The following is a 23057-nucleotide window of genomic DNA, read 5'->3' on the forward strand; positions in this document are numbered from 1 at the left end:
TGGAGCCCTCCATACTCCCTGAAGCAGCAGCAGCAGAGAGGACTCCTAAGGGTACAAGGAGTTGTCAGGATTTAGGATTACGTGCCTAAATGGGCTGTGGACAGAGTTAAATTCCTAGATTCCTTGTGTAACTGGAAAGCTGAACTGCTAGGTGGTCTTGCAGTGAAATGGTGTATATGAGCTAATTAGGGAATACATAATTTGTTTAGTGCTTGAGCTCTGCAACTTGGGGATGCTGGGCAAAAATACATCATCTTAAATAAAATTATTAACCCTCTGGGCCAAAAGCTATCATATTATTGCATAAAAACTTTCAGAAAAAGGAGCTCAAAATAGGTACAGAACCCAAAAAGGGAGTCACAATTAATCTTTAGAGGAATTGTTATGAACTTAAGGTTTTCCCTTAGAATCATAAAAGCCATTTAGAATAAAGTCTTCAAGTCCCCTTCTAGGGCTGACATTTGGTAATACACAGAAATATGACAACCATAAATAGTCAGAACTGGCAGAAGAAAAATTGCAAGGGTACAGGCTAGATTAGAATACAGAAAGGTGAGGGGTTGAAAGAGAAGATGCTTGCGTTGAGCAGTAGCAAAGGTTTATTTGCTAGCATAGTAAGATGCCTTCCTACAGAATTAACCTCTTGATTCCCTGAGGTATGGTTGCTCACTTCCTTAATTTAGCAGGAAATGGGAGAAAATGTGCATGAGAAAAAGTGTCTGCCTTTATCAGAGTTTATCCTGCACTGGAAGGGACCCACAAGGATCACTGAGTGCAGCTCCTGGCCCTGCACAGGACAGCCCCAACAATCACACCGTGTGCCTGAGAGCCCTGTCCAAACACTTCGGAGCTCTGGCAGCCTTGGTGCTGTGACCTCTGCCCTGGCACCTTTGCTGGTTCTTTAACTGACCTAAACCACTCACACATCTGCTGGTCGATCGCCCAAAATCATTCCAGGAGCCCCAAACCCGCTCCATTCCTTGTCACTTCCCACAATCCCAAGCACAGAGACTCTCCACAATGCTCAGTTTTTGTTTCCCCTGGGCTGCACAAAAGTTTAGGTTGTAATGCACCAAATTCCAGTCTCATCATGGGGTTGGGCATACAGAGGTAGAGGGAACATCGGCCACGTGGATCTACAGACCTTTTTAAAATAAGAGGCCATGTGATTCTTTCCTCTAACTCCCCTAATCCTTCAGAAATATGTTCATCAGAATCACCCCAGATATGCCCATACGAGTCCCCTGCATCCACATCAGCTATCACCATCCAGAAGTGGATAATCCTATTGTTTGGGGGTTTTTGTTGGTTTTTTTTGGCTTTTGGGGGTTTTTTCGGTTGTTGATTTGTTGTTGTTTTGACAGCTTCGTTTCAATCCTTTGTTCCAATAAACATATTTGCTCTCCTTCCCGGTTAGCTCTTTTAAGACATCTGTCTCTAGCTGTTTCTCTATTCCAATCTTCTGGAATAACCACAGCGTGCCTGCGCTGTACCAGGCACGCTCCCAAGGTGGCACACACGCTCTTCACCAGTCCTCGTCTGCCGCGGTGGCACTGCTGTGCCTCTCCCACCTCCTCCTGGTCCAGCCCCTCCTCCTCCACCCATTCCATCCCTAAAGGGGCACACCCCTGACTCCCCAGAAACCTCTCCATTGACATCCTGCTGACTATGCCAAGTAAAATGTTGTGTCATCTTATAAAATCAAGGTAAGTAATATATTCAAATGAAATTTATTTACAAAGCAGCTGGCAAAAGAGCTTTTATTTGCTCAGCGTGGCTCTTGCTGGCAGAGGGCCAGTCCTGTTAGCAGCAGAGCTGTGCTCACATCGGGCTGTACTGGGGCTGCCTGATGAGTCCTTGGGAGGACACCCTGCACCCCAGGGTTGGAGGCTCGAGCTCTTGGGCACAAGGAGGTGATGTGGTCTGATGTTTTCTTCTAGATGAGAACCTGTCTTCTCAGCCTGTCTGTCCCCTGAGCCATCCCCATCAAACCTTGTTTGTTGCATTTTCTCCCTCTTCTCCCGTGCCCTGCAGGGTTCCCTTGCACCTAGCAAGTAGCAAGTGCTGAAAGGCTTGTGCCACCCTCCCCTTCTGTCACTTGAGCTCCTTGCATGTCCCAGCAGCCTCCTAGTGCCTCTGACTGCAGATCTGACTAAAATCCAATTATGTCTGAAGGTAAAATCCTGAAATAGCTCCAGAGGTGCTTTGTTGTTTTGTCCCTGTGAGTTCTGCAGTGCCAAAGACTGTAAACCTGTGGGTTTCTAGCTATATTTGCTCATATGATAGCTCTTTAGACCTGCATATATTTTATACTGACAATATTAAGATACTGTATTAGCAATAAGTTTAGTGATATTGATCCACATAATCAGTGTCATACAGTTTGCACCTGACCAAGAGTCTTCTCTCTATGAGTCTGCCACAACCCCCAGTGTTATCTGGGCCAAAGTACCACCAAGGTAATGTGTTTGCTATCAGACGGTCATCCATGATCATCATAAGGATGTCATTGGCTTCATGATAAGGGTTTAGAGTATTAGCCACCCAATTCCAGTGGCAAGGACATGGTGGGACTTCAAGAAGTGGTTAAGGCTGGCTATAAAAGCTCCAGGTGCTTCACAGAGGTGGACAGAATTCAGTTCTCCATCTTGAAGAGCTTCTTCTGGGAGAAGAGAAAAACTGCACAGGATCTCATGAAATTTGCACCATGCTTGGGTACAGAGCTCAGCATTCACACATTTCTTTACATGCAACATTATTTTCTCTTTATTGGTAAATGAGGTTTGCTGATGTCAGTCCTCCAGGTTCTTACCACTCAGTTGTCCTTCTTTCACTGAGTCCTTCAGGTAAGTGAAATTCCATGTGATCACATGTAGAAGCATTCACTGGCTTAGCACAGAGCTGACAAGTGAGCAAAGCTAGCAATTCTGTGACCAAGGCTCTCAAAGTACCATGGACCTGCACTTTTGGTAAATTCCATGTGCAAGGAGGCTGCAATTGACTTCAAGTCCCATGGTATCATTATCTTCTACAGACAAATTTTCTTTTGTCCACTCGTGCCTGAACTGCCATTGTTAAATCCTTAGATTTTGGAAAAATTGATCTCATTAGAAGCTACGTCTCACCCCAAGGAAGACAGAAAAGATATTGCTAATCAAACTGCCTCATCAGTCAGTTAAAGCCTAAGAAACCCAAATATGATTTAATCTTAATGTGTATTACTTTTTAGTGATGGTGTAATAGCTGATGTCAAACATCATTTACTATGCCAATAAACCCAGTCTGTTAGGTTAAAGCAGCTCCATCTCTGTGCTGAAAAACCCTGTACAGAATCAGCAGCTCCCAAGCTCCATCTTTCCCCCTGTCACTGCACCCAGGCTCTATTTAATCTATTTCAATATTTAATTCCTGAAGTTCATAAACTCTTTAAATCCCTATCAAGCAGGATCCAACATGCTCTGTATCCCTCCATAGAACAGCTTGCAAGCACATTGTAAAGAGATGCCAGAATTTATTGGGTATTTATTTTGGCAATGACAAAACAAGATCTGGAAATCCCAGAGAAAAACTGTGCAGGGATTTACAAGCTCTTGCCTACATATTTGCACAGTCATATTTGCATGTTTGAACAGCATCTGAGGAACCTGCTTAAATAGCTTTGGTGGAAGCTCCTCTCTGACCTTCATGTTTCACAGCAGAAAAGTCAATTTGCCTTTCGACCTCTGTTTTCCCAGTGAAAAAAATCAAAGCCATTCAGCTGCCCCAGGTTAGGCAGCAGGTCTGTGCTGCATTCCTGACCTCAGCTCCTACAGCAAGACCTCCGGGATCACAGAACCCTCAACTCAACACCAGCCAACTGAACTGGTTTCCTTGCAGATATGGTGTCAAAAATGCATTACCCTCTCCAGTTCAGCCAGGAGAAACAGTGATTGTCTTCTGAGACTGACAGGAGCAGCACAGGCTGTCCACAGCACAGCTCACATGGGGCATCTGATGAGAGGACCATGGAAAGCCACGTGCCTGTGCCCTCCCAGAGAACAGGTCTCTTTGGCTGACCATGGAAACCATTTCAGAAGGTGCTTGTGCTCAGGAGGGTGCAAGCCAGCTACTAACATGTTCCAGCACCCTCCAGGAAATCTGGGACAGAGAAAGCTCAAAGGCTGCATCCTGCTGAAAACATGAGAAGCAAGAGCAAACCCCACACATCCTGCCCATTTCCAGCCAGGGCTGCAGGGCAGCAGCTCCCATGCTCTGGCTCCTTTTGTTGCTCTTTACCAAATCTGTTATCACCCAAAGGTGTTTTGCACAACAAAAGCTGAGCTGCCTCACCTCTGGGTGCTCAGCTGGTAACAGCTGCCCTGGTTTCCAACCAGCAGAGTCCTCTGGGTGCTGCACTTGACCCGACAGACTGAAGTCCAGCAGGCCAGGGAAGTCCAGGATGGCTCGGGCACCAATGGCCCAAACTGGCACAATGAACTCTTCCCTTTCAGTGGTGCAGAGGAGCTGGTGGAAATAATCCTGCAGGAAAAGAAACTGTCTCAGCACAAGACATTTATCCCCATGTTCAGCATGGACAAAGAGTATCTCTCAGTTCTAGATCTCTTGCAACTCCACTGAAACCAGCACAGGTCCTCAAAATCCAGGGCAGATGCCTGAATCCAGCCTTGCAGGTTCATTTCCACTGAAGACACCAATCTCTTGGGACCTCCAGACTCACCTTGTTCTGGGGTGAAGAGGACATTAAAGATCGTAGAGAGGCCCAGTGGCACCTTGCAGCACACGTCATTGGGGCCCACCAGCTGGAAATAAGGTGAGCTCTCCAAGGCGATCTTTACCAGCAGAGGAAACTGGGGGAAAGACATGGAATAATGGTTTTGCCATTTGTGGAAACAGGTGGACATGCCCTGGTGCCACCCTTAACCACCCTTCTCTGCTCTCCTCTTCCAGCACAGCATTAAACCTCCATGTCCCAGCACTTACCTTGTCCCTGTTCCTCAGAGCCAGTGGTACTTCACAGGCCTCACCAGGGGTGTAGTTGTGAAACATCATCTCTGGAGGGTAAGGCTGAGGTGAGCTGTGATCCAGGGCAACTGCTGGAACTGGAGAGGCCAGAGAGAGCAGGGAGAGGTTCAGATGCTGGGAGGAAGATTCTGCACTGATCCCCAGGGAAGTACAGACTCTGGGTGAGTACATCTGCCCAGCCCACACTGGGGAAACAGTGGCTCTTCCACCTCTGCCCTGGGCTGATCAAAAGCTGCTGGACCACACTGAGCAGGCTCAAGCCAAGCAGCTCTTTTGGCACCCTCCTCAAATATCACATCAAACAGCAAGGAAAAGGTCAGGGAAAGGTCACCTTGTGATGGGTTATCCATGCTTGCATTAAGGCTGGACAATCTGGGCAGATTCAGCTTCTTAGTGCTGGCCAGCCTCTGCTTGATGGTGAGAGACATCTCCTTCTGGAAGGCAGAGGGAGTCAGCTGTAAGGTAAAAAACACCAAGAGCCTCAGAAATGCACTTGTTCATAGAGGCTTTTCTTGTTCACTTGCTACTGATGAATAATTTGTGATCACAGCCACTAGGACAGTTCTGGAAGCCCTGGAAGTTACCTGCTGAAATATTTAACATCAGTAAATTAATGATATAGAGCAGAATGCACATGCTGTAGCCACGTGGCTCTGTCCCATTAGCTTCTCTGTGATTTGATGTGACATGTATGGGGATTTCTGCTCTTTGGGCATTTGTTTCCTCTTTAGTTTCACTGGATTGAGCTGGTGACCTTTGCAGAGACTGGGGAGGATTTATCAGAACCCCCCCTAACTCCGTCTTTGCACATCACTCACAACCCCCCATGTGGAGATGTCACTGCTGGGTGAGTCCGAGGGAGGCAAGAACGCAGCGCTGTGCCAAGACTGAAGTGCACAGGAAGGGCTCCAAGCTTCAGTGCTCTCTTCTTAATTAGCACTTGTTTTCTCTGTCTGGCCTCACAGACCCCTCCCCAGAAGAACACAAAAATCTCCTTGACAGAGTCCCAGCACCAGAACATCTCCAGTCAAATGAGCTCCAGTCAGCAAAGGGACATTTGTGGCTGGGGAGGAGGAATTGCCCTGACTCCACTGCTGGGCTGGATCTGTGCTCCACACAGGAGATGAGACAGAGCAGCTGGTTTGGAGCCTGTTCTAGCTGGGACCAGCCGAGTCTCTCAAAGCTCCAGGCAGAGTTTGAGCTGCCCTCCACATGCCAGGTGCCCAAGGGCAGGTTGGTGAGAGCAGCACAGGTGAGTGTCCAACCTGACAGAAGGAATTACTGCCACACAAAGGGGATGGAAATCAGCACACCCTCATGGCTTCAGATGCACATTGGTTTAACTTGGCTCTGGTGGCACAGCCAGGCAAGATGCTGGACTGTCCCTGAAACATCACACAGGGTTCCCTACTGCAGCAGGACAGCCCCCACCAACAGCAGCAGGGCACAAAGAGGTGGGGAGGGGGTCTGCAGCTTCACAGCTCTGCTGGACAACAGATGGGGCAGGGAGAGGGACACGAGGGGAGTTTCCAGCCTTAACACAGCTCGGGCCCAGTCACAGTGGCTACTCACAGAGGTTTCTCTGCCTCTCTGACAAACTTTCAATTACGATGTTCCACCACTCTGCCCTGGGATCCAGAAGCCATTGTAGAGAATGTCTGGATCATTTGTGCCACTGGCCATGTCTTGGCTCACCTGGAAGGAGCAACAATGGAACTCTGAAAATCCAGAATCCCATTCATGAAGACCCAAAGGATATTCTGGTGTCTCCAATCTATGGTATCCTTCAGAACTGAAGAACATGAGGCCATCCCGCCCTGATTCATCAGTAGATCCTATTTTAGTGGCTGAGTTAAGATTCATAGAAGTAAACCCCCAGAACAAACAGACCCTGAGACAAAACAGCCTTTTGCTGTGGGTGCAGCCTCACAAGCCAAAAGACTTCTCAAAGCCTGGTGGCACTTATCATCTCCCACCTTTTCCATGACATTTGTAACCCCATTTTCTGAAATTATGAACCAAATCTCTGTCAATATCCAAACTGTCCTTTATCAAGCTTTATAAGTTTTCTTGGTGGGAGCAGAAGGAAAGTGAATGTCACCCGGCTGGCCCGGATGTGTCAGCCGAGGCAGCAGGACCTGCCGCACGATGGCATCGTCGGCTGCCAGAGCGGCTCCTCCAGCTCGGGAAACTCCGCAGGAGCCTTGCCCGGGGGCAGAGCGTGCTGTGAGCTCCTCGGGGCCCGCGGGACCCTTTCGAGAGCAGAAAAGGACAAAGGACGCGTGTCGCTTCCTCACAGCCTGTCACATTAGGGCTGGGGGGCAGTGCAGGACTCTGCGGAGGGGCAGGCGTGGGTGGGTTTGTTCCTTATCAGCCATCCGGTGGGTGCCCAGGGGAAGAGGCGCGTCCTTTGCTGATGTTTTCCTCCCGGCGGATGGCGGCCAGCGATGGCCGGGGGCTCGGGGGGCAGCTTCTCCCAGAGACAGCCTTTGCTTCTGTCCCAGCTCGGGGAGCCCTCAGGAGGTGCTGCTCCTTGCAGTTGGCTTGGTCCCTAAATTTCACCCCACTGGCCTAGAGTGGGTGAGCCTGCATTTCTCGGGAGTCCTGGGCTGCGGTTGGACAGGGAGGATGCCCGGACGGAGGGAGGACTCTGGGCTCCAGGTCAGTGAGAAGGGACACAGACACGTCTGCTCTTTGTGCAGACACTTCATTTTGTTTTGGAACACAGTTATGAACAGGACTGCTTTTGCTCATAGCCATGGTTTGACATCTGCGCTGTCCTAGGGGGGGAAATTGTTCCCCAACTAACACTTTGAATCCCAGACATACCTCATCTCTGCTTTCTTCAGTTCTTCCCTGCTGCCTCCTTGGGTTGATATGAGGAATCATAGCCTGGGGCAGGAATCTCTTTTACCCTTATCCACAGCACCCTCTTTTTTTAACTATTCCCAGCCAACACCAAAATGCTAATGTCTGGCACTTGTCGCTCTTTTAGGTGACAGTACAGCTGCATTGACCCTAAAAACACACCCACAGTCACGACAGCAGGTCAGGAGCCCGAGAATCTCATGCATCAGGCACTGAGACAGGCATGATGCTGTCACAGTTCCAGAAAGAAAGCTTGGCTAAGGCAAAAGCATGCTGCCCTGGAAACAGGCTGGCTCTGCTCATCTACATGCACTGCTGAGGGAGCAGCTCCCCAGCTGAAACCCACAGGAGTGTGGAGCCCCTGGACAGAGGCAGAGGGGGAGGATACACCCTGTCCTTACAACGTGGGGTGCAGAAAAGCTGGGGTGGGAGGGGGAATGGGTCCAGTGATTCCCTGGTCTCTCAGTGGAACCAGCAAGGCTAGAAAAGGGTTAAGAACCTGGGCAGGGAAATGTTTGCCTGGGCTTGTTTTTCTGCCCAGCCCGTTTATTGTGCTGGGCCATGGAAAGGCTTCCTGGCTGCAGGAGCCGTGCAGGCTCCTGGGGCTGTTGGCTGCTGCCTGTGTAACCCGGGCACCGGCGCATGCCTGTGGCTGAGAGCCACGGAACGAGTGGGGCCACAGCTCCAGTCTGGAAGGCTGTGATTTCCCATTCTGTAGGAAACATGCTGGGATGGAAGGGCTCAGCTCAGCCCAGGGCTGCCAGTGCCCCAGCACACTGACATCTGTCAGGTCATAGCACTGCCTGTGGCAGCCTCCCTTGTTTTTGGGGCTGGCACACAGGTACCACCAGCCCCTTTGGAGACACTGCTGGGGATCAACCCCATGGCTCCACTGGAGAAAAGTTTGGGAATCTCCCCTTCTCCCACCATCATGGCTTAATGATAGCCTCATGTCTAGCAGTTCCTGCAGCCTTTTTTGGAATGCTCTCAGACATCTCTTGCCCAGAGGAGGTGGGAAGAGGTGAGCCTTTCCGAGAACAGAGCTGCTTCTGGTAAGCTCCTTTCTTTGAGACTGCCAGCGTGTGCAGACACGCTGGATGGAGAAGTGGGAAGAGGGGATGTGGAGAGGTGCAGATTGTGCTGGCACAGGGCCCGGGGGCTGCCTCTGTGGCAGACGGGCACTCACAGCACCCCAGGCAAAGGGCTGGGGCCAGGACCTGGCTGTTCCTTCCTGGACATGAGAATGCCTTGCACAGACACTGGCTGCTCCTGCTGACATGGGAGGAAGGAGGAGTAAACAGGGCTGCTGCAAACAGGCACATGCTTCATCCTCTCCCACAGCCAAGGCAGCAGGCTCTGGCAGAGGTGAAATAGCAGAGCCATGGCACTTTACTGCTGCCCATCTTCTGTGCAATCCACAGGGGCTTCAGAAGAATCCTTTTCCAGGAAGCAAAGTAGGGAAGAGCCCCCTTTATCACTCTGGGATGAAGCAGAGCACAGCCACCCCTGTGCCAAGGCAGAGCCTGGCAGCAGCTCCAACAGCAGCCGTGGTCTCCTGTGGCACGTGGATATTTCTGACCTCCTGACCACTGTTGCTGCCATTCTCACCTCTCCTCCCTGCAGGGCAGTGGCAAGAGACTGCCCTTCCATGGAGCATGGAATCACAGAAACAGCTTGGGTTGGAAGGGATCTTTAAATGCCATCTAGTCCAACACTCCCTGGCATGCGCAGGGACACCTTCCACTGTCCCAGGTTGCTCAGAGCCACATCCACCCTGGCCTTGAACAATTCCAGGGATGGGCCAGCCACAGCTTCTCTGGATAATCTGTGCCAGGGCCTCGCCTCTCTCTTCTAGGGAAGAATTTATTCCAGATATCTAATCTAACCCTGCTTTCTGCTAGTTTGAAGCTATCTTGCCTTGTCCTGTCATTCCATGTCCTTGTCCAAAGTCCTTCTCCAAGTCTCTTGTGGTCCCATTAGTACTGGAAAGGCTCTAAAGTCTCCCTGGAACCTTCTCCTCTCCAGCTGAACAACCTAGCTCTCTCAGCCTGTCTCCACAGCAGAGGTGCTCCAGCCCTCGGGGCATCTTGGTGGTGTCTGGACATGCTCCAGCAGCTCCACATTCCTCCTGGGGCCCCAGAGCTGGGGCGACAGATCCTCTGCCTCTCCTCCATCATGCCAGCTTTGTGGAACTGTTCCCTTCAGGATCTGCAGCTACACAGAAGGGCTGGGACATCAGGATGTCTCCCCAGCTCCTCAGGGACTTTGGCAGGCACCAAGGGCTTGATGTGTTCAGGGAAGCCTGCTCCAGCACAGTCCCTTCATGCTCCTTCTCCTCAGCTGAGAAGCTGCCCAGGTTTCACCTCTGCCATGCAGGCACCTTTCCCAAGAGTTCCCCATCCCCTTTCCTAGGAAAGAGATTGCTCCCATGGCTGCCTTGCTCTGTGGGAGGGAGGGAAGCGACTCTTCCCTGTTTAGAAAGAGCATAACCATGGTGAGCACTGAAGAACTCCGTGTTTGTTTCTTTAGACACAATATTTTCAAACAACTTGAACCTTGTTTGTTGCAGCAGAGAGTGCAGCCCTTGGCAGCCTCCACGGGACAGACACAGGATGAGTTTTCCTCAGTCCAGGCTGCTCCAGCTGCCAAGGAGAGACACCAATTCCCACTGCAGGTGTGCACCTTTCCCTGCAATGTCCCACTGGGATCAGCCTACAGTTTGCAGCTCAGGTGTGATGCTGCCAGGGGAAGAGCTGCATTCCACAGCCTGGCTACCTTGGGATGCTGACTTTGCACTGTGTGCTGGACTTCAAATTGGTTCTCATTTACAGAGAAGGAGGAAGCCATTGTGTTCAGAGAAGTGAAAGCCAGTGGGATGTTCTCTATTACTTTTGAAAACATTTTCTACATAAAGCAGTTCCCTTAAAACACAACCCCCAGAGTGGTGAGTACTTCCAAAATTTGAGTTTTCTGTCCCCTGTGGAGACACTGGCTGCAGACAGGTCCAGACATCTGCTTTTCATTTCCTGCTTTATTCTTAAATGTGAGAAAATACAAAATTGTGTGGTGCCTTTCTTGATCCCCTGCAATTTAATTCTCTCCCTTATTACAGTAATGGCTCAAGAGCTCTACATGAAGCACAGAGGCTTCTCCAAAGGGCATCTCCAAAGTAAGAGGCCATATTTGGCTCTAAGGAACCTTCTCCTGAGTTTGGCAAGGGTGTCCTTGGCCAGAAGAGAGGGGTTGGTGGGTTGGTTTGTGTCAGAGCAGCATCTGAGCTCCAACACCACTGAGGAGAGGTGGTTAGTGTGAGGGTGAGCTGCCACGAGGCAGCTGGGAGATTTGTCAGGGGAAAGAGAATCCCATCCTATGTCCAGAGCTGGAGTCATTGTCAGTGTGTCTCCCTTGCAGCACCAACACTGGCTGGGTTGTCCCAAAAATGAAATGTTCCTGCTGCCTCTTTCCAGCAAGCCTCTGGGATGAAGGGCAATACTGTGGGCAGACAAGGATGCAGTCAGTACCTGTTCTCTGATCCACTCTGGCATCTTTTAGATCAGATACAGGCTCCTAGCTCTCACTTACTTTCCCTTTTAATTCTCAGTCTTGACCTTATTTCAAAGAATACAAATATATTTCTTTCACAAAGAACCAAACAGCAAAGATTTCCCGCACGGAAACTCCCTGAAGGAGATGGGAGGTGTTCTGGGGCCATTTCCTGTTTGTTTAGGACACATCCCACATTCTTTTTATATGTTGTTTTGCATAGAAAGCTTTGCAGGCTCAAGGTGCTGTTTGCCTTCACGAGCAATTCCTCAGGCACAAGTCATATATTCCCTCCACCGTGAGGACCTTGACCCTGTGCACAGCTCAAGCTGGTTGTGAACAGCCCTGGTGTTGCAGTGTGATTTCATGGTTTATCCCCAAACCCCGGGTTTCTCCCCTGAAGATTTCCTCCCAGGTGTGTCAATCACTCCTCCTTTCCTCACCCTGACCCCTGCCAGCACCGTCTGTCACTCCTGGAATTCCTGGGCAGATTCAAAATATGCCCTACATCCGCAGGGGGCATTAGGCCATCCCGGTGTCCTCTCCCATACCTGGTTGGTGGCTCCCTATGCCTTCTCTCCTCCCCTTCCCCAAGTAAAGGGAGAGCAACAAGGGAGAGTTCTGTTGGAGCAGTTGCTGCATTCAGTTGCTGCAGGCCAGAATAAAAGCTCTGGATTAAAACCCTCCATCAGAACCGACTCCTTTCCTTCACTACTGCCTTAAAGCTCCTCTGGCAGAGGGAAACCTGAGGAGCAGACCCTCTGTGAGAGGAAACTCCATCCCACTGCCACCGGAGCTCTGGTATGTCTGGACTTGTCTCCACAAGCCCAGCTGCAACATCCAGCTAGCTGTTATAGGAAGAATTAATCCAGCCAAATTAAAATTAAAACCAGTTTTTATTTAGTGATCAAATTCTATCTGAGCCAGCCACAAAGAAAAGGACAGTGCCAAGCCCGGGATTGAGACACAGGTCTGACCACCACACCATAGGGTCCCCTGTGTTTCACACCGACCCAGCAGTTTTTATACAGTTTATTTTGCTCGAGGCAGGGATTTCGGGGAAGTGATGTACATCCCTGACTGAGTTATGGGAACTTGGCATTGAATCTCAGTCGAGCTATGTGTATTAGCTTGTAAATGAAGTTTTATCAGTGGAAGTTTCAACATATGCGAGGCAACCCCCTAGCTCAGACTTGTGTGCTTTATGCCAGTATTTATTAGTAATATAAAACATTACATCCATATCACCCCGTAGGTGTGAATTACCCATTTTACACACAGCATAGCCAAAAGTATCTCTGGGGTGAAACACCACAGTGGCCACATTTGGTTCAGCCACAGGGGCCAGACAAGCCAAGGTACGTCCTGTCCTCAATACTGGTAATACCAATACCCTGCCAAAGCTGTGGTGGGTGGGAAATGCTGGAGCTGCTTTTATGTATCTCCTGGGTAAGATGGGATCTGGCACTTTGACCTGTGGTTTGGAGCAATAAACTGAATTCCTGCCTAAGGATTGCAGCAATCAAAGGTTAGGGGATGACATCATATCAGGCTTCTGAGCGTGCCTGGTGCCTGTCACCAATGTCCCCAGCAGACCTTGTTCTCCTTTTGTGTGCATCAAAACTGGTGTTTAGGTAGCAGAACATCTGTCCTGCTGCAAAAATGTCTTTAGAGCAGAGCAGGAGCTGGAGGCAGAGAGCGCAGACTCCAGCATGGACACTGAACTGTCTGGTGTGACATCCTTTTGTGGGTGCTGAGGATCACACCTGGGGCAGTGCTGGAGAGCCCAGAGCTTGCAGAACTCCCTGGTGGTGCCCAGTGTCCAGTGTATGATGTCCACACTCCATGGCAGGAGCACAGGTGAATGTTTGTGGGTGTTTTTTCCTTGTCCATGTTTCCAAGTCTTCCTCAGCCATACTGTAGTTACTGGTGGTCATCTGCCTGCTTGCCCTCATTCATATCACAATTTCATCTACAGGTCCAGATCTACACTGAAAACCAACCTGCTATTCCTGGAAACTACAGTGAAGCTAAATCAAATTGAGAAAACAAGTGCCCAGACAATTCCTACTGTAACTAAAGAAGCTAAAATCTGTGGAAGGTAAGAGAAGTCCTGAGATCCTTCACTGTCATGTGGGAATCCTTAAAATCAGAGAGTTTTGGGAAAGCTGCAGAAGGCAGGCCTCAGAGACAGCAGAACTGTGATTAGAGCTAAGCAGCCTGCCTTTTGCAGCTTTCCCAAAACTCCCTGATTTTAAGGATTCCCACATGTCAGAATGACAAAATGCATGTGGTTTACCATGAGTTATATCAGGAATATCTCCTGGAATACATCAGATCCTCTGACTTTACGTTCTTCAATGCTGCAAGACCTCAAAGAAGTGTGGTAAGGGTCTGGTGTGGAGGAGCAGATGTGGGATGATGATGGGATGGGATGGGATGGGATGGGATGGGATGGGATGGGATGGGATGGGATGGGATGGGATGGGATGGGATGGGATGGGATGGGATGGGATGGGATGGTGCTATAGGAAGTGGGTTGGCAGTGATGGTGCCAGTTTTCTGCCAGCTGCAGCCTGGGTTTGGCTCTACTCACTGGAGCTGCCTGCTCCCATTGGAGGCAGTTGCTGTGCCTCTGTGTCCTGCTTTTGGTGGGAAATACAGGGCTTGATGGTGGCTTAGGCCCTCACTGCTACCCACTTGATGGCTGTGGTGTCCCACAAAGCCACGCTGCCCTCCCCCACACTCCTGCTGCAGAATTTCCTTGTGCAGATGTCACCTCCAAATCCAGCTGAGATCACCTGGAGCAAATGGAGATGTCCAAAAGTGACCTAGAGGAGTCCTCTGCCAGGTAAAACACCTCCAGCCCAACCTGCAGAGGAACAGCAGCTGAATTATCTGCCACAGAGCAGTTTGTGCCTTAAAACAGCAATGCCTATGGAAAGTCTTGCCTTTGGCAAACAAAGCACTCCCACTTAGCTGAATGTCAGAGCTCTTCTTCAGTTTTACCTATCTCTGCCAGCAAACCCTTTGCAGAAAATGCAGAACCTGTCTCTTCAGGGGAGATGTGAGAATATGTAGGCTGTGCCATCACTTCCAGCAGCCAAGGTGCCCAATGGCTTCAGGCAATGCCATTTCCTAGGACAAAAGTTTCCTGTTGACCTTGAGAAAACACCATTTGAGGAAGGGACAGAAAACATCCCAACAAACTCAGCATGTTCTGTTCTTGCTAGATCAAACAGACTATTTCAAGCCTTAATTATTATTTCATTTCCTTGAAATGGGCTTTTTCTTCTAATACAGTATAAGCAAAAACTGAAGTCGCAGGCTGGGATTTTCACCAAATGCATTATATGGAAACCTGGGGGTTTTCTCTTTTGAAAACTAAAATCCTGAATGGAACCATTGGAATTTCCCACAGCACAGAGATGCCAGATTTCCTCCAGCCCTAAGAAAACTTCAACAAAAAAGATTCCTGAGGCAGTCACAGACTCACTCTTGAGCTTATCTTCATCCTTCAGCTGAGGGAGTTGTCAGGGGAAAATTGTTCTGTCTCCTGGGAGCAGAGATGAAAAGAGAAAGTAAAGGTGCAGGATGTGCCTGCAGTGCTGTTGTGTCCGCTCTGAGCTGCCCGGGGCTGGCACCGGAAAGCCCAGAGACAGCCTGGCTCTTGCAGAGCTGGGGTCTCCTCTCCTGCTCCAGCAGCAGCAGGACCCCGGTGTCTGAGCCCCTGTGCTCATGGATCTCAGGCTGTCCTAGCGAGCACACGCTGCAGACAGCACGGCCAGGGCACAGGAGCTGCCTGCAGAGCCACTGGCTCCTGCTCATCCCTCTCTTGGGTGATGCTCCTTAGAGGCAACCTGGCCCGGGATCAGAGTGTAGCTGATGAACTCATAACCCTGCCCAGCAAATTCTGTCTCTTTTGGCCTGATGGCTGCTGTTGTAAGATGGCTGCCAAAAAGGAAAGGAATAACTGCTTTGGCATTTCGGGTAATTAATGAGCTTACTGAGCAGCGGGGTGCTGGAGCTGGAGGTGGGGAGAGCTTTACAAGCCTAAGGACAGTGACGCCTTGGCAAGAGCCACATTGGTGGGACAGGAGGAGGGAGCAGCCGACCACTGAAAGTCCCTGCATAAATAATTTGCCAAATAGTCTGGGCTGCTCTGCGTGTGCTGGGAAAAGCGGTAAGTACATGCGGGGAATTCCAGGGACCATCCCGCGCCAAAGGAATCGTATTCCCTCCCTCTCCCTCTCTTCCCTCCGCCTCCTGTCGTCATCCTGGACACGTGTGAGGACCTGAATAACAGCTAAAGCTCTGTCTCGGCGCTTCATCATCCTGGAATGAGCGGCAGCATCCGTGTCGCTCCGGAGGATGCAATAAGCAGCCGGGAGTGGGAAATACTGCCGGTAATCCCTCCCTGCCTGCCTTTCCTTCTGCCGACCACGGGAACATGAAGGCTGCCTGTCTGCAGATGCTGCTGCTGCGGGCCCTGTGCCTGCTGAGCCTGGCTGGAGGTGAGGCACACTCCGCTTGTCCCCAGGCTGCCGGGGACAGCCAGGATCGGGAGGGGAAGGGGCCGGTGGCGCTGCATCGGGCTGCAGGGACCGCTGCGGGATGCGGGAGAGCTCCGAGCAGGATCGGGCTGGGCTCGGGAAGCGGTGCGGGGGGAAGCCAATACATGGCCGCAGTCGTGGCCGCAGGGACACCCGAGCAGCCCAGAGATGGCTTCTGCCGGAGGGCAGACGGGGAGAGTGCCGGAGACACTTCCTGATAGCCTGTATTAGGAAAAAAAAAAGCATTAAGTACTTCTTGTCCCCCTTTTTTCACCTCCCTGGGGACGTGGCAGGAAGACTGCAGCCTGGCCAAGGGTGAGTGTGTGAGGAGACTACACGCTGTCCTGAGGGTGCCGGAGCGGCCATGCCTGTGAGGCGGGGGCTTCGTCACTGCAGTGTGTAAGTGCGTGTGTACCAGGGCAGCCGCTCTCCTGGACAGAGATCTGTTCTCTGGATAAAGATGTGTTCTCTGGATAAAGGTCTCTGCGAGCTCCGGGCCGTGCTGGGCTCCTCGGCCCGGGCTGGGCTGGCTGTCAGTCTGCGGCTCACTCGCCGCTGCCCAGGGCAGCCCTTCAGCAGGGCGGCGGTGCTGGGCTGGCACGCAGGCTCTCAGCACCGCAGGCAAGGCTGGACTTTGCCCACAACCGAGGCCCGATCTATTCCCACGATGCAAAGAGACCCTGAGATCCGTCCTGCTGCCGCCAGAGCCGTGGGCAGGTGGGGATGGAGCTCCTCCCTGCTCACGCCTCTGGGCAGGTTCTGCCGGGCTGGCCCGAGAAAAGGGGACAGCAGGGACACCAGGCAGCTTACCCTGCCCTGGGAACCCGCTGTGCTTGGCACTGCCTGACTCCGCTCACCCATGGCCAAGCATCCATTTCCCCCGCGAAGAGGATACAGGGCTGCCTCTGCTAAAGGCCTGGTGGAGCTCCCTGGGTCTTTTGAGGAACTGTGCTGAAAAGCAGGTGCCAATGGCTCCTAAGAGCAGTGGTTCTGAGCGGAGAAATTCCCAGATCCCTTTGGCAAAGACTCAGATGCAGCTCAGAAAAGCGAGGTTGTGTACCCCAGGAGGAGGGCTCCATGCTCCCTGTGGCATCCCTCTGTCCTTGGAAGGTGCTTTCCAAGCTCCTCCACTCTGGGAGAAACCTTCCAGGAGTTCAGCCAAATGGAAACCATTTGTATTGGTGCCAATAATTGCAAAATCAGTTCAGGGTTCTCAAAGGAACAGATTAACAGGGCCTTTGGGAGCAGTCAGGGACTGCTTCCCACCATGCACGTCCCTGGCCACCCAGAGGGATGGTGTGGCCCTCTTGTCACTGTGCCTGTTTTGTTGAACTGTGCTCTTGAAAGTGGAAGGCACCAGCAGAATATCCTCTGGCTAATGAGAATTGATTGGGAAGACAGCTGCCCTGAATTCCCAGCAGAGAATTCTTGACCCTAAAATGCCACAGAATACATTATTGTGTGAAAAAAGAATTTTGCTTTAGCTTGACTTGACCAAGAGTTGGAAGTGGGCTTCTGTAGAGGTGCCACAGGAGTGTTTGCTTGGGATTTCTTTGCAACCAGAGTTTTCTCCAGTAAATTATTCAGAGTGCTCTTGCATTGATGCTCATTCTTGTACCTGGCACCTGGATCATTCCTAACTGAACTGCATAAAATTCGCCCCATTCATTTGGGAATCAGAGGCAACATTTTGTAAGAGACAGTCTGATTGAAACCAGACTCCAATTTCTTTCTTTACAGAGGCCCCAGATAAATCAGGGCTTGTTTTTGTAAATCTTGTCCCCAGGGCTGTCAGGAACAAGTTGGCAGGATGTGTTGTGCAAGTGCCTTTTGTGGGAGGCTGGAGGTAGATGCAGGCATGAATGGGCCCCAGTGGTGTGACTGGCCTTGCCCCTTGAAGGGGTCAAGAGGGGTTTTATTTTTACACTTTGCAAACTGAAAACCGTATTTTCTGGTGGAGGTTGAAAAGATGTGTTTGGGAAGCTGGGCTGCTGAGATACCTGTGGGAGTGAAGCATCATTCCCCAAAAGGTTCTTGCTGTGCACTTTTTCCCCTTTTCTCTGACCTCAGGGGGCGTTCAGAGACCGTGCAAGCAGAGAGGCAGGATGCTCACCTGGAGGGGAAGTCCCACAGGAGGAAGAGATAAGACTGATAGGGAGAGAGCAGAGCACCCTTGCCAACTTGTGAGGGTTGCAGCAGGTCTTTGGGGGATGAAGAAATGCATTTTCTGGGCATTGTGCTGAGACCAGTCCTCCTGGTAGCCAAAGGGGAAAGGACCTGCAGGTCCAGGGGCTTGGACATCCTACAGGACAAGCTGAAACGCTGTCCTAAAAGTCCACAGTTTTCACAGTGCTTCCCCCCACCCCCAGTTTTCTGGGTATCCCATTACATGTGTGGGTGCTGTTGTCTTCATCAGGATCTGTCTTCATCTCAGTTCAGCAGGATTAGAAACTTTTGTGGCAAGAGCATTGGAAACCTTTGCGGCAAGCTTTGGACTCTTCCCTGGAGAAGGGAGAAATGAAACAGTGCTGGTTTTGAGAGGCCCTGATAAAAAGCCAACACTTAATGAGGTGAAATTTTTATTTCAGGGCAACCCAAAGCACCTGTGAAGTGTTCAAACGAGTGCAGAAATTTTACAAGGAGGTTACCAGAGAAGCTGATCAGTAGCTACCGCGAGACCGAGCCCAGCTGCAGACGAAGTGCCACCATGTAAGTGCTGCCCAAATTCCAAGTGGGATCAGGGCTAAATGGATGGGCAAAGGGACTGAGTGATTTACTTGGTAGGACAGGGCAGAGGAACAATGCAAGAATAGAGCTCATGTGTTCCTCTGAAAGCAGATCTTTTGTCTGTAGGCAGATCCAGACTTGTGAGCTTGTCTGGAAGTGAGAAACGCTCCATTTCTTTTCTTTGGGATAATTGTTGTTTTGTGCTTGTGCTGAAGTTCATGCACCATTGATACCATTTTATTGCAGCCCAGGGGGTGGCTCCAAAGTGAAGGTGAAAGTGGGCTGACCTTGGAAAGTCTCACATCACCCAGTAAATCAGAGGGTTTTGCCTTCCATGCATGTGTGCCCTGGGGCAGCTGGTGCTTTCTGTGTCCAAGCAGGACAATGCTTTTGAAAGTGAAAAACTTCTTAGGGGAAAACCCTTCACCTGTGAGTCATGTTGAGCTGCTGCTCATTCAGTCAGATATCAGAGGCACCTGCCTGCCCTTCCTGAAATGAATCATCCAGACAATACTTGGTGTTTGTTTATCTACACACCTTCCCCATAGGTCTGATCACCTGAACCAGTGTTTTCTTTATTCAGTGAGTGATCCCTTTTTATTTTCAGACTTATTACTGTGAAGTTCAAGGAGATTTGTGCAAATTCATCTGAAGACTGGGTGAAGAAGATCAGAGACAAACTGGACAGGAAAAAGGCCACAGTGATGCCACCCCATGATGTCACCTCAGCAGAAGAGCCTGGTAGCATTGAGAGACATGTTGGTCTTCCAGAACTGGCTCCATCCCAAGCCACTGCTCCAACTAGTTTCTTCCAAGGGACTGGAACAACAATTAGGGAGAGAATACGTGCCTCTGCTGCCACGACAGAGGTGTCCAGCCAGCCCCCACTGGGCAAGCAGGACCCCACCCAGCTCCCTGCAGGATCCACCCCCGTGACACAGGAAGAGGCTGCACACCCTGAGGTCACTCCAGAAGCAAAGGGAGAGTCCTCAAATTCTCCTGCGTCTTCAGCAACCATTGCAGCAGGCGTGGGCTCCAGCCAGCCCACCCCAGGCCCCACTGCTCAAGATACAGCTTCTCCTGACTCAAACTCACACCTGAGGGCTGCTGCTGGAAGATCAAACCAACCTGAACTTTCTACCAGTGGATCCCTGGACCCTACAAGAGCCAGAGCCAACACACCAGACACTGCTTCCGGCAGGTCTAGGTCAGGTCTCCCCTCCATCTGGGACCGTATGAAGACCACAACAGTCACAGAGACAACACCACAGACTACTTCAGTTTCTACTCTGAGCTCCACCACTGCCATAGACAAAGCTGCTTCTTCTGTCCATACCAACAGGGTGGTTAGACCCTCTGCAAATGTGTTTGGCACTACAACATTTGATCATTCATTGCCTGTAGGGAAGCAGGAGCCTTCAGACAGAGTAGTTTTTACTCACCAGGCATTGTCAGGCCAAGCCAGAGTGCAGGTGATCACAGTCAGGCCCAACAATCTGCCTCTGCCCAGCTTCTTGTCAAAATCTCAAATGCACTTTGTCATCCCAGTTTCTGTGGTATGTGGACTGATGGCTGGCAGTGTTGCTCTTGTGTGGGTGTATCTGAAATTTGGGGTCAAACCAGAAGAAACGTCAAGAGAAATGGTGCAGGGCTTGCTCTACCAGCAGGCAGGACATCAAGACAATGTCTATCCAATGGAAGTAATATGAATGCTTCATGGCATGGACATTTCTGGCCTCAACTGTATGTGTGTGGATCCAGGAAAGCTGTTCATGCTGAACTGGTGACCAGTAGGAAGCAAGCATGGGAATAAAAATCACAGAGAAAACTGATTTTTTGGTAGAGCAGAATGCCCAATAATATATCTACTTTATCATTGACCAATCACAGTGTTTTGGAAATAAGATAGACACTTCTTTTCTACTGCCACTGTTCTGTACAAAGGCTGTGGCTGTTCTATTGCTGTTGCTCTTTGCCAGGTGATGTGGTTTTTTTCCAAGTCTCTGTTGGGAATTTTTCTGTGGTTCATCATGGCCTAGGCAAGAGGCCACTCACCCACCCACACTGCTGGACTTGGGCTCAGCCACCTTGAGAAATAGCACCAAACCCACACAATTTGCACTTAAACTCTCTGCTGCTTCTTTCTTTGCACTTCAGGTCTCTGCTCTGTCAGACCAAGACTGAAGCTGGTGCCCAGCTGGGTGCTGGCTCTCCTTGGGCTGGTGGAATTCACTCATCATTTTCTCTTGCTGGAGACACGAGGGATAGCCCAGCTTTTCAGAAATAGCTGACCAACACTGCATCTGATGAGGGGACTGAAGGTCAGTGCTACAGATCTTCTATTCAGAGAAGTTGGCAACCTCTATCTATATCCTCTGTCTATCTCCTCCTTGAAATCAGGCCCTTCCTTTTAGCAGCTATGGGTATTTCTTCTTGCAGATGAATTCTGAGAGCTGGTTCTTGGTAAATCAATGCAATAAATCCCTTCTGCCAGCTGATGCACCTTGTGTCCAGCTGCATCCATCACCATGGCAGGATAGTGCTGATGAATCTTCACAAAAGGGAGAAATCAAGAAGTCACCCAATAATTTTGCATAATTCCTATGTTATCATTGGAACAGTTTTGCTGTTCTCTGCAAGCACAAAATCCAAGAAATGTGGAGCTAAAGGCAATCCTGGATATAGTAATGAAGGAATTACTCTACTGCAGCAGATATAACATCCTTTTGATTTCATTTTCTCTCTAGAAATAAGCACATTTTCTGATCCACAAAAAAAAAAAAAAAAAAAAAAAAAAAAGGCAAAAAAGTAGCACAAAATGCCTATTAATGGTCCTATACTTCAGCCATATTTTACTTTTTCCATTTTGGATAGCACTGATCACCAGCCTATGAAAGCACTGTAACAGAACCAGGCTTTTTTAAACCCCAAATTGATTTTGATTTTTATACATCCTGACATTGCTGTACATAAGTGTTATGTTTTATCTGTGGTCAAGCCCTTATTAAACTTCGTCTCCAGGATGAATTCTACTGGGGCGTGCAAAGGTCTTCGTGATATAATACTTTGTAAGTAGAAGCACATCAAGGGTCAGATCCTAACCAACCTCAGTGGATCCGATCCCTAAGTACAAATATGCATGCAGAAAATAAAAGAAAGATCAGCAAGAAAAAAGGAAGAAAATAATAAGCAAGATCATAAAAAATGATGGGCCAGCTGTAAAGCAGAGCTTGAGGAATGTGGCCTGTTAGATCTGTCAGGTTGCACCCTCAGGACATCCATGCAGCCCTGCAGGGGGAGAGGACAAACTACAACTGTGCTTGCTTTCCATCACACATCCCTTACTTCTGCATTTTGTTGACTTGAGGGATTCCTCTCGGCCTTTGCAAGTATGGGATGCAATCAGATGAATTTCAATGATTAATTTGGAGTGAGATCCTTCCTTGTGCAGCAGCTCAGCTGTGGAACTCTGTCTGGGGTTGATTTTCCTAGAGGGTAAATCTGGCTCTGCCAGTGCCACCTCCCCATGAACCCCACCTGTGCGCAGCTGGAACTCGTGAGGTGATGTACTGAGGCATTATTTTTATATGAAACACTAGAAATGTTATTTTTGTAAAAAGGTTTTATAGCTTTTTGAATGTATGTAATGTCCTGTTTGAGCAGCTTGGAGTCGAGACCTTTTTGGCAGCACTGGGAAACACTGTGCCTTGTCTATTTTGTTGTGGGTCTTAGATGGCTTGTGCATGTCCATGGGAGCTGGATCTCTGCCCAGGCCCCTCAGCAGATGGAGTGGACACTTGTCTGCTGCAGGTGAAGTGCTTGTCTTGCAGCAATGCTGGGGAGATGGATGTGCACCAGCCAGATCACATGGAGTCCCACCAGTCTTGGGAAGGACACTGCTTCCAGCTCCAGCACCAGCTCCCACCATCTCCCAGCTGCCTGATCCCACTGGAACTCATCAGGAGCAGCTGCTCCTCCAGGCTGGCCCTGTCCTTGTGCTTTCCCTGCTCCCCTCTCCTATCCCTTGGCTGTTTGCAGGCAGGGTGCTGGCACCCTCACAGGGGACAGGTGAAACCCAGGACAGGGGGACACTGCTGTTCCTCTCTGCAATGGGCAGTCTGGGAGGGAGGGAGGATGGAGCCCGTGGGTGTCACCCATTCCTGGGGGTTAAAACACCACTTGCTGTAGAGCACAGTGACTGTTACAAGCTCCAGTTCATTTGTGTATTGAGTGTGTGCATGAGATATGAGCTGTACATTTTTATAGAACTAAAAGTAATAAAGTCTTTATGTTAAAAACTTTCACACCAAAAACTTTCAACTTTCAAGTCCTTATGTTAAAAAC

The 23057-nt window shown here is 50.0% G+C and overlaps 2 protein-coding genes across 4 annotated transcripts; one reads left to right on the forward strand and one right to left on the reverse strand.

The window, feature by feature from the left end:
• Window positions 1–1487: 1487 nt before the first annotated feature.
• On the reverse strand, window positions 1488–8482 carry LOC146766437 (axonemal central pair apparatus protein HYDIN-like). 2 transcript variants are annotated; one of them, XM_085589805.1, is made up of 5 exons: window positions 7852–8482; window positions 5354–5477; window positions 4981–5099; window positions 4718–4847; window positions 1488–4518 (listed from the first exon to the last, which is right to left on the reverse strand). In XM_085589805.1, the coding sequence occupies exons 1-5, from the start codon at window positions 7909–7911 to the stop codon at window positions 4487–4489; spliced, it is 465 nt and encodes a 154-aa protein (XP_085445931.1). In that variant the 5' UTR covers window positions 7912–8482; the 3' UTR covers window positions 1488–4486. The 2 variants fall into 2 exon arrangements, with proteins under 2 accessions (XP_085445931.1, XP_085445930.1); XM_085589804.1 differs by having other exon boundaries at window positions 1488–4847.
• LOC110476305 (uncharacterized) lies at window positions 7450–23026 on the forward strand. Of its 2 annotated transcripts, none has more exons than XM_085589803.1 (5): window positions 7450–7683; window positions 13412–13534; window positions 15726–15947; window positions 18575–18695; window positions 19321–23026. In XM_085589803.1, the coding sequence occupies exons 3-5, from the start codon at window positions 15884–15886 to the stop codon at window positions 20420–20422; spliced, it is 1287 nt and encodes a 428-aa protein (XP_085445929.1). In that variant the 5' UTR covers window positions 7450–7683; window positions 13412–13534; window positions 15726–15883; the 3' UTR covers window positions 20423–23026. The 2 variants fall into 2 exon arrangements, with proteins under 2 accessions (XP_085445929.1, XP_085445928.1); XM_085589802.1 differs by lacking the exon at window positions 7450–7683 and adding an exon at window positions 9018–13293 and having other exon boundaries at window positions 13667–15947.
• The last annotated feature ends 31 nt before the right edge of the window (window positions 23027–23057 follow it).

The sequence above is a fragment of the Lonchura striata genome, chromosome 11 (genome assembly GCF_050655825.1).
Source record: "Lonchura striata isolate lonStrDom1 chromosome 11, ASM5065582v1, whole genome shotgun sequence".
In the NCBI taxonomy this organism is placed as follows: domain Eukaryota; kingdom Metazoa; phylum Chordata; class Aves; order Passeriformes; family Estrildidae; genus Lonchura; species Lonchura striata.

What these genes read in the sequence shown, in the direction of transcription:
- LOC146766437 (XM_085589804.1), bottom strand. Translation starts at nt 7,911, where the DNA reads ATGATTCCTCATATCAACCCAAGGAGGCAGCAGGGAAGAACTGAAGAA. An exon ending in CTGAAGAAAGCAGAGATGAG is followed by an intron (nt 5,478 to 7,851) that starts GTATGTCTGGGA and finishes TTTACCTTACAG; the next exon opens with CTGACTCCCTCTGCCTTCCA. An exon ending in CATGGATAACCCATCACAAG is followed by an intron (nt 5,100 to 5,353) that starts GTGACCTTTCCC and finishes TGGCCTCTCCAG; the next exon opens with TTCCAGCAGTTGCCCTGGAT.
- LOC110476305 (XM_085589803.1), top strand. Translation starts at nt 15,884, where the DNA reads ATGAAGGCTGCCTGTCTGCAGATGCTGCTGCTGCGGGCCCTGTGCCTG. An exon ending in CCTGCTGAGCCTGGCTGGAG is followed by an intron (nt 15,948 to 18,574) that starts GTGAGGCACACT and finishes TTTTTATTTCAG; the next exon opens with GGCAACCCAAAGCACCTGTG. An exon ending in TGCAGACGAAGTGCCACCAT is followed by an intron (nt 18,696 to 19,320) that starts GTAAGTGCTGCC and finishes TTTTATTTTCAG; the next exon opens with ACTTATTACTGTGAAGTTCA.